Below are 10,830 nucleotides of genomic sequence, written 5' to 3' on the forward strand. Positions count from 1 at the left end.
CACGGAATTTTACGGCTGCAAAGAATCCTGTATCTCTTCTAACCCAACCCCTTCTACAGAAATGAAGAAGTTCCATGATTTGCCCAAGGTTCTAGTCCAGGCTGTCATCCAAAAGCATCACAGCAGAGCCATAAAATCAGCATCGTCCCTAAATCTTCTGAGTTGTGTTACTGGGAAAATCTATTCTCTCTCAAACGTGCCAGATGGCTAGGGGTCCCCCACCAGCACCCTCCACCTTAGGCACCTGCTCTTCAGGCTTGTGAGCCCGTATGCCTCTATCCTAGACAAGGCTTCAGGGAAGTGGAAGGAGGTCCAAAGCACAGAGGATTTTGACTATTTTCCCATCCTAAACTGAATTCATTTGAAAGTTCTTTACTGGGGCAGAAGTTCTAGAATAGACAGGCTCTGCTCCTTATTTATGTATCATATAGCAGGGCGAAAAAAAGACAACTCCAAGACCTGCCCCATGGAGCTATATTCCAGTTGGGGGAAGAGATCAAAGTAAATAAAAATAAACACCATCTGATTCCCTGTATGGCTAAGTGCTATAGAGAAAAATAACTTTAGGAATTAGGAGTGTGGTTTTCAATAATGAACAAATATTCACCAACAAAGGGTACAGACCTCTGCAGAAAGTCAACTTGCATACATCATTTTTCTATATCACTAACATCTTCCAGATTACTGACTCTGACGCCCTGCATATTTTTGCAGAACTTCCCAAATGTTAACATGTCAAACGATCACCTGGGGATCTTGTTCAAATACAGAATCTGATTTAGCAGGCCTGGGTGAAAAGTTGGGATTGTACATTTGTAACAAGCATCCAAGTGATGCCAGTGGCGCTGGTCTACGGACCGCACTTGGAGTAAAGGCCCAGCTAATAGAGGCCCTCAAGAGAGAGAAAGCCCAAGCTCTCGGTGGCGACGGTGGGGGAGCAGCTCAAGTGGGCCAATGAACCTCCCCAGCCCTGACCCGCCCACCCCACCCCCAGCAGGTGCGACGGGGTCCTGCCCTTATAATGTGGTGTCTTTTGTCTCTCCTCTCCCCGCCGCCACCTCCGGCCACTGACCCCACACAGAGGACAACGAGAATTCCAAGTCCGACGAGAAGGGTCATCAGTCCGAGAACAGCGAAGACCCGGAACCCGACCGGAAGAAGTCCGGCAACGCGTGCGACAACGACATGAACTGCAACGACGACGGCCACAGCTCCAGCAACCCGGACAGCCGCGACAGCGACGACAGCTTCGAGCACTCGGACTTTGAGAACCCCAAGGCGGGCGAGGACGGCTTCGGCGCGCTGGGCCCCATGCAGATCAAGGTGGAGCGCTACGTGGAGAGCGAGTCGGACCTGCGGCTGCAGAACTGCGAGTCGCTCACGTCCGACAGCGCCAAGGACTCGGACAGCGCGGGCGAGGCGGGCGCGCAGGCCTCCAGCAAACACCAGAAGCGCAAGAAGAGGCGGAAACGGCAGAAGGGCGGCAGCGCCAGCCGCCGGCGTCTGTCCAGCGCGTCGAGCCCCGGCGGCCTGGACGCGGGCCTCGTGGAGCCCCCGCGGCTGCTGTCCTCCCCCAACAGTGCCTCGGTGCTCAAGATCAAGACGGAGATCTCGGAACCCATCAACTTCGACAACGACAGCAGCATCTGGAACTACCCGCCCAACCGGGAGATCTCCAGGAACGAGTCCCCCTACAGCATGACCAAGCCCCCCAGCTCCGAGCACTTCCCGTCCCCGCAGGGCGGCGGGGGCGGCGGGGGGCTGCACGTGGCCATCCCCGACTCGGTCCTCACCCCGCCAGGTGCCGACGGCGCCGCCGCCGCCGCCCGCAAGACTCAGTTCGGCGCCTCGGCCAACGCGGCCTTGGCCCCCGTCGCCTCCGACCCGCTGTCGCCCCCCCTCTGCGTCCCCCCGGGACAAGCACCCCGGGGGCGGGGGCAGCGGCGGCGGGGGTGGTGGCGGCGGCGGCGGCAGCGGTGGCCCCAGCGCGTCCAACTCCTTGCTGTACACTGGGGACCTGGAGGCGCTGCAGAGGTTGCAGGCCGGGCAACGTCGTGCTCCCGCTGGTGCACAGGGTGACGGGGACCCTGGCCGCCACCAGCACGGCCGCGCAGAGGGTCTACACCACCGGCACCATCCGCTACGCGCCCGCAGAGGTGACCCTGGCCATGCAGGGCAACCTGCTGCCCAACGCGCACGCTGTTAACTTCGTGGACGTTAACAGCCCCGGCTTCGGCCTCGACCCCAAGACGCCCATGGAGATGCTCTACCACCACGTGCACCGGCTCAACATGTCAGGACCCTTCGGCGGCGCCGTGAGCGCCGCCAGCCTGACGCAGATGCCCGCCGGCAACGTGTTCACCACGGCCGAGGGACTCTTCTCCACGCTGCCCTTCCCCGTGTACAGCAACGGCATCCACGCGGCACAGACTCTGGAGCGCAAGGAGGACTGAGCGCCGCCCAGCGCGGGCCAGGGCTCCGCCCGGAGGCATCGTCGGCGTTTTCGTTTAGACCTTTTAATTCTAGCACTTTGAATTCAAGCAGGTCAGCGTCCTCTCTCAACACGACGGCCCCCGTTCCACCCCCTCTTTCTTTAACTTGACTTATTCTTTCCTGTAAAGATATGTTTATTTTTTGCCTTCAGAGAGTCAGATGACCAGTTGCCTGCCATTTTGTCTTCTTCTAAGATGTGTGTTGGGTTGTTTTGCTTTCCTTTGCATCTTTATTAAGATGTCTTTAATGTGTATATGCCTCTGCCATAGAATGCTCAGTCTTGTGGTCAAGAGATTTCTCAAGTGACAACCATTGGGTTTCTTCATCAAGATCTTGATATGATCAAGATTGAAAGAGACAAGCATAAACAATGTGCCCTGTTTGACTAAGTCAAATGAAATGGGGTGGTTTTTTGTTTTGGTTCCTAATTCCTTTAAAAAAAAAATAGGGGGATAGTATTTTAGAATTTTATGCAGAATTTAATTCTTTTTATGGTTAAGATTTTAAGATTTTCTTACTTGCACATAAAAATAATTTGGGTTCTTAAACTTAATTTCTGGCCTGTGACTAGAATGTTTAAAAAAAAAAAAGTTGGACTAAATGTTAATTACTGAAACATTAACTTAATTTCTAAAACCATGGTGCTATCATTTATTAATCTGTAATGTCTTCATACAAAATGCAGCTCCTGGGCTGGGTTTTGGAAAAAATGTGTTCTGTCCTGGTCTGGAGTCCGCTGCTGCAGTCTCCTTGGTTAGTTAAGACAAAGCCCTCATTAACGTTTGCTGCAGGACTTAAAATTTTTTACCTCCCAACTAACAAACATAGCCTCACATTAAATTTAATGGGTCAGTAAAGCCCTTTTTAAAGGGGCTTTTGGAAAACTCAATCAAACTGATTTGAGGAGCAGTTTAGATTCATACTGCCTTTTGTTGAGCTGTTTTTTTCCTTTTCTCAGTCTAACTGAGGCTAATTTTTGCAACTTCAGTAACACTTCAGAGTAAAAGAAGGAGAAGATATTTAACATGTTTTTGATTTTTTTTTCATTTCTTGCTAAAAAAAAAAAAAGGAAGGTTGTATTTTGGGGGACTGATTTGATTTGATGGCATTTTTTTTTCCCCTTTGGTTCTCTTATTTCTAGGTCGAAACCAGTACGGTTTAAAACTAAAGAATGGGTTAATAAGCTTCAAACAGATAACTGCAACTGAAAAAACCGCACATTAAGTAAAAAAGAAAAAAAAGGAAAAAAAAAGAAAAAAAGAAAAAAGAAAAAGAAAAAAATCTCCTATTTTGTCTTTGTTGCCAGAAATCAGTGTAGTGTCAAAACACTCCAAATGACTGTCAAGTATAAATTCTTCTTCCACTCCATCTTTGGCAGCTGTTTTTAAGGCATCTAATAACAGATGTGAGAACTGTAACGTGTGCAATGTGTACGTGTCCCTGGCTGTCAGTCCCATTGCAGTTTCAATGTGTGTTGCTATATGCAGTATATAATAAGCTAATGTAGTTGTTTTGTCCTTTGTCTTCTCTGTGCTCTCTCTCTAGTCCGGAGTGGTCCAGTCCCACTCCTGCAGTCCTAGTGAATCAGTGATTCTTGGGGGTTAGTGAGTTTTGTGTGGTGGCCTTCCTCTGTCACGTCCACCCTATGCTGCTTCTGCTGTCTGTGAATCTTCCGTTCCACTTTTTAAAATTCCTGCTGTTGCTTTGCTGGTGTATATTCTCCCGACCTTTCCTTCCTTCCCCTCCCTCTCTCGTCTCCCCTTTACCCTCCCCCTCTTAACTCCCCTCCCCCCGCCCTTCCCCTTCTCCAAAATCTTTTTCATTCTCAGAGATAAAAAAGACTCTTAACTAGCTCAAGGTTAATGGAGCCATTTTTTTCCCACAGTGGAGTTCTGGGTATGACTTTTTCTTCGGGAGTGCAACACAAAGCACTGAAGAATAATGCTCAGATATATTAAATAAATCGATGCCATATAGCCTCAGTTGTTAACATTCCCAGAGTCCCTTGTGCTGTACCTATATAAGCAGTGGGTGCTTTTCTTTGGTTTCCTTCCAGGTTGGCTGATGGAGCAACATATAAAGCAATTACCAGTGATACAGAAAATTATCTCAAAGGTCAACCAACATTTTTTAAAAACAAGAGGGGAGGGGATAATGGAATATAGAACTGTCATATATATTTGTTTATGTGTGCGATGCTGATACAGTAATTCGGCTGTCCTTTGAATATCACGGTGTCGAGTGGTTTCCTCTAGGACCTTTGATTCCGTGAGTTGGGCCCATGTCACTGAGGAATAATAACTAAAAGAAGTGAAACGCCACAAATTTTTGTAGTGAGCTTACTTGAAGGATTTAAGTAGGTTTAGAAGGTAAAGAAGGCCAGTCATGATATTTAAAGATTAATTTTGGAAGCTCTACTCTCGCTATCGAACAATCAAAGGAATGCGCCTATCAGCTACAAAGAACAGCTAGACAGCTGTTTTGTTTTGTTTTCTTTTCTTTCATAAATGTTTCTGTGTTGTGTCAAAATGATTTCTGGTGATTTAAACTAACAGATAATCACAGCTGCTGTCTAAATCCATAGTGTTTAAAATTACAAAATGAAAAAAAAAACTTCATTACCTGTGAAGACTGTGTCTGTGTTTTTAACTATTTCTTGTACAAATATATGAAAACTTTTATGAGGAGACTGGTGCCAAGTAGCTGAATAATGGGGAAAGGGATATTCTGTTCGTAAAAATCTTAGCAGTGTTACCAACTCTACGATATATATAAAAAAAAAAAATTAAAACGTTACAAAGCGACAGCTATGGTACATTTGTTTTGTGTGAAGCTAACCGGACCTAACTTCCTGAGTGCCTGGCTTATTTTGAAACTTTTTTTTTCATTGACCATTGATAATGCTGCAAATCAGAAATGTACATATTTCATTTACAGCAGGGTTCTTTTTATACTTTTGTAGATTCTCATACATGTCACATACATGGTTGTCTTTATGTAACTTAATTTTTTCATCCGCAGGTGCCATTTTCATAATAAACTTCTCTTGGATTTGTTACTATCTGGCATCATTTCTTTTACATGTAACCATCCTAACTAATGAATGCTGGTAGTATTTGTTTAAGCAGGTACCTTGGTCATTACTCTTGATTTTTTTTTTACAAAGTTTAAAAAAAAAAAAGATACATTCCTATTTTTGCTAGTTTTGGAAAAAAAATGCATAGCTTGTGTCATGATGAGGCTGACAAGGCACAGATTAAGATGCTAATCCAAATACTACACCAGACTTGCAACCATCCTGAATTCTCAGCTACCCCAACTCATCGTCATCCTGGGCATTACTATGCACATTCTCAAGGCTGAGCAACGGGCCTGCACGTTAACCACTATGGGAAGTGTGCATTTTTTCTTGATTAATGCACAGTACGTGATGACAGTTTTCATACATTAATCATTGAAAATGCACTCGATATTTTCATTTATTACGATCTATAATGTAAAACCAACTGTTTCATTGCTTATATCTTCTCTTTATACTAAATATGTATTTTCTTTCTCCAGACAGAGTAAGTCCTGCTTGTGCTGTGTTACTGGTTAGGTCAGCGCGCAGCATGCAGCCTGTCACGTCTGAAGGCAGGTCAGCTGGCTAACAAAAAAAAGAAAGAAAACTTTAGCTTGCTATCTCTCAGAGAAGGATACAGACGGGTCACATGTTAATTCTGTGCTCTCCAGAAAATGAAGAGAGAGGAATGGGTTGAGCCGAAGCAAAAGGCAAATACGTTTGTCTGAGAGCTACCAACTGCAGTAAATGTCACTCCCCAGTTTAAGTCTTCAGTGACCTTTGCCAATTTGAGAGGGCTTTTCACTCCTGGAGGCTTGCGTCCGACAGGCAGATAGGCACCGCCTACGGTTGTGGGGCTCTAGATTTCTCTACGGTGCCCTCTACGGGTCCTTCAAATAAATACTTGAAAACTGGAAATAGGGAGAAGATAATGAATGCCACCGAACTGGGTTCTCCCAACGCTTCTCCTACATTTATCTTTCTCTTTTGCTCTTGAGAGTCAGAAGAATAGAGTAAGTCAAAACACTGATGATGCTGGAAACCGACCCTGAACACAGTGAGCGCTGAAGCCAGCCTCCCCAAGCCATTTGGTCTGGCAGGTGCTGCTGAAGCTGGCCCTTAGGGGTGCCCTCAGAACCTTCCAGAGGGGAGGGTCTGCAGAGGCAGAGGGGCAATTATAGGAGCATGGTACTAGGGCTGGCCCGTGTCAGCTGACGGCAATGTCGGCTGGCCATAACACTTAATTCCTGGACACCGCTGCAGCCCTGTGATCTGGAGGTGGCGGCAATGGGAGTTGAAAAGCGGCAGCTGGACAGGGGTGGGTGAAATGAAATCCTCACAGCGTCTGGAGCTTCTGCAGAAGTAGTGGAAACCCTGCATTCTTACCCAAGCTCAAGGCTCCCTTGGTATCAGCAAGTTCCCTGTCCTTTATTTGTACCCATCAATGCTAAAATATGTCAGTAATGAAATAAAAAAAAAAAAAACCCTCTCTTGGCCAAAAAGAGAGCAAGCGAGCTCTGGGCTCAGACCCACTGACAGTCAGGAAGCCCTGTCACCTCCCTGACCGCAAGGCTGGCAGCCAAGCCAGGGGCCTGAGCCTCCCCGAGGCACAGGACCTCTCCCTTGCCAGGCTGGCAGCCAGTCAATGTGTCGCGGCTCCAGTGGGCAGGTCATGGACAGAACAGGGATCTGCGGCCAGCTCTCTGTACCCTGCCTCTTTGCATTCCCAGCCAATACTGATACTTGTTTATTTGGCAATAAAGAACAAGAAAAAAAGTCTCGAAAAAGGCAGCAGGTGGGACCAGAGGGAAGCTATGCATCAGTTGAGCATAAAGAAACGGATTGTAGTCCTTGTGGACTGGACTTCTGCCCCATCTCTGCCTACTCCTAGACAAGGCCTATGTATGCTGAGCATCTTTAAGACAATGTGAAGTCAACCTGGCCTATACGGTGCCTCGAAGGTAAGAGAGAATGTATATCGTCAAGCCTAGAAGAGAGTCTATTCAAGCTAAGAAGATGATTATTCAGGTTCAAGAAGTAGGAGTGGAGGACTTAGGAGAGGAAGAAAAATACCTTTCCCAATACTTCGTACCCTATAGCGACAAAAGGCAAACCTTGTTCTTGAGCGTAATTCCCAAAGAACAGCAACTAGCAGCCTTCTGCGACAGCTCCGGTATGTGGAGATACGTGACCGGCTCAGCTGCCCCTGCCTGTCCGTGTCTCCTAAGAAACCACTGTAAAGAAGGGGGGGCCGACCTAGCAAACCCCCTACAAGCACACACCATGGTTTGTCTCCTTCGTTCCCCCCGCCCTTAGTGCCTGGCTCAGTGATTCATAAATAGTCTTTGCTCACTAAAGGTCTACAGAATAGTGATGGATGAGGACATGTAAAAAGAAGAAGACGGAGAGAGGGAGGGAGGGAGGGAGAAAAGAAAGAAGGAAGGGAGGGAAGGGAAAGGAGGCGGGGGGAGGGATGGCAAGGCAAGGGAAGAAAGGAAAAAAAATGAAGCACGACTTGTCAAGAGGCAGAGATTCCACTAGAAATGTCCATGTGGTAATGGCAGAATAGCTTGAGCTTCTATCAAGAAAGGAATAGTAAAATGAACAAAGCAACAAGCTTGTTCATTCCTGCCTTCCTGGGTAGTCCACACAGCTGGCACAGAGTTGGTCAATAGCTGTTGGCCGGAGGATGTGTGCGTGTGTCCATAGCATGATCTAGTCCGTATACAGCAATAAATTAGGCAAATCAAATCGAGAAGGCAATTAGAAGAAAGAGCCCAAGCAATTGCTAACTTAGCAAGCTTTGACATCATACACCATGGACAGCTAAGTAAATGGATCTTAGATCCTCAAGAATGTACCATTTAATAACAAACCCTCACTGATGAGCTGTAAACTCAGGCATCACCCAGAGGCTCTTAGCAACTCTTGTGTAGAAATCCTAGTGGTGAGGGTCTTTCTAGCCCACTATCAGACAGCTATAATTCTTAGAAGATGCTGAGCTGAGATCTTACCCCTGGAGTTCACCAGAGCCCTCTGCTCTCTGAGTGGCCTTCAAATGTGCGAAGATGGTCCTCGGAGTTCGGTAACTCTAGGCTGTCACCTATTCTGCCAGCTGTTTCTCCAGGGGTTCTGTGGCAGATGCCTTCACTAGCTTGGCCGCTCTCCTCTGGGTATACCAGAATTTGTCAGGGTCCCTCTCCTGCTTTCCGAGGGCTGCCTTATTACCACAAGCTGAGTGCTTAGAAACCAGTTTATTCTCTCACAGCTCTGGAGGATGAAACCCTGAACTGAAGGCGTCAGCATGGTTGCCTTCTGGCAGGCTCTGAGGGAAAGTCTACTCTACACTTCTCTCCTAGCTTCTATGGTCACCAGCAATCCTCGGCACCCCCTGACTTGTAGATTCATTGCCCTGATCTATGCTTCCATCATCATATGGTCATCTGCCCCCTCTGTGTCTGTCTTCAAATGGCATTCTCCCCACTAGGTCTCTTCTCTTCCCATAAGGACACCAGTCATGTTGGATTATGGGCCCCCTACTCCAGTCTGCCTACATCTTCACTAATTACATGTACAGCACTTTATTACGAGAAGGAAATGAAGTTAGTTCACATGCTGAGGTACTGGGGTTTACAATGTCAACTTTTTCAAGGACATAATTCAACCTGTAAGAGATCTTATGAAAATATGGCGCTTGGGTCTAATCACAGATCTCCATGGGTGATCTGGTGCCAAAATGGGATAGAAGTCCCATTACAGCTCTTGCTCATGACTCTTTTTTTTGGGGGGGGGGTTAAAATTTTCTTAAGTAATCTCTACACCAACATGGGGCTTGAACTCACAACCCTGAGAGCAAGACTTGTATGCTTGACCAAATGAGCCAGCCAGGCACCCCAGGACTCTGAGCTCTTAATTACAACAGCCTGAGAGGGCAGTCACTTCTTAGCAGCCAGATCAAATTGTGATCTCATCTTGAGCCTCTCTAGTCAACCAGAACACCTCGGGTTTTGCAACAACTTTTGTTAAGGTAGGTCTCCTACCTCCTATATGCATCTGACCCTCACGTCATGCTGCCATGTGCTTCCGTGGAAAGCAATTTGAGGAAAGGAGTTCACTCGTTCATGAGGCATGGAAGGTGGCCAAGAGCCTATCCCAGTGAAAACATGTTTCTCATTCTCATTCTCATTGCTCTTTACATGCTCTCGGAGACCACTTCCCTAGCCCTGCTGGAGAGGTGAGCCCGCCCCGGTGTCTCTGAAGGCTTTCTGGCACACAATACATCCACAGCAAAGAGTCCCTGTGAGCTGAGGCGGGGAAAAACCAACCATGAGAAGGAAATGGGCAAAACTGGACAAACTACCATATCAGCCTATCTTTGGGGGCAGAATGGGGTGAGAGAGGCCAAGACTCCTGGTATGTATGAGTAAAATCATCCACTCAAAATTCAAGAAGGAATCATGAGGCCAAACTCAGCAACTCTCTGAAAATGAGTGGGCCTCCTGTTGTCTCCCTTTGTCCCCGTTTATAAATCAAAATCAAATAGATTAGTGCAAGATTGTCCTGTACTTTCCTGGGAACAAAGCAGTTGTTTTCATTCTTCTGTTCCTCTCTCCCTGTTGGGCAGTCATGAGATCCACCAACAGGAATGACTCAGACAACTTTCCTACGTTGAAAGAATTTTTCTAGAAAAGTTAGTTTCAGTTTTTAAAATATGTGCAAACTATTAAAGCTACATAAAAAAAAAAAGCACAGGGTAAGGAGGTGGCTCTTCCTTGTACTAAAGGAGTTTTCAGATTTATAGCGGAAGTGTCAGAAACAGGATGCAATATCCATATGACCCCCCCACACCTCCCCCAAACAAAACCATTATACCCTTGATGAATTATTGACTTTAGAGTTTTCTCTGTGCCATGAATAATCACAAACTTGGGAGTCTCAGGGCACAGTTCATAAACAAATAATTATATCACAATGATAATTTTTCAGGAATTACAACATCAATCATGGCCATGTTATTATCAAGTACATTTTCTGGTTGCCTCTATTCATCAAACCCTCCTCCCTCTCCACCCTTCCACACCACACAAGCAAAACTCATCACCAGATTGCCTCTTATTTACACATCACTCAAAGCAGGACAGAGCAGGCATACACAAAATGGGCCAACCCAGCATTTATGAGAGATGAGTTTTCATTAAGAAAGTTTAAATTAAATGCATTGAGAAAGATGGAGGGGGGAGAGAATTAATTATTCCAGACTCCCCCAAAGAAGTGTC

General features: G+C 46.5%; 1 protein-coding gene across 1 annotated transcript in view; it reads left to right on the forward strand.

The window, feature by feature from the left end:
- NPAS3 (neuronal PAS domain protein 3) overlaps positions 1 to 5,118 on the forward strand; it is an 891,598-nt gene extending 886,480 nt beyond the window's left edge. Inside the window, 3 exon segments of the mRNA XM_034648322.1 lie at positions 1,082 to 1,898; positions 1,900 to 2,044; positions 2,046 to 5,118. Of these exon segments, the coding sequence (XP_034504213.1) occupies positions 1,082 to 1,898; positions 1,900 to 2,044; positions 2,046 to 2,453 (1,370 nt within the window). The 3' untranslated portion in view covers positions 2,454 to 5,118.
- Positions 5,119 to 10,830: the final 5,712 nt, after the last annotated feature.

Source organism: Ailuropoda melanoleuca, chromosome 20 (assembly GCF_002007445.2).
Source record: "Ailuropoda melanoleuca isolate Jingjing chromosome 20, ASM200744v2, whole genome shotgun sequence".
NCBI lineage: Eukaryota > Metazoa > Chordata > Mammalia > Carnivora > Ursidae > Ailuropoda > Ailuropoda melanoleuca.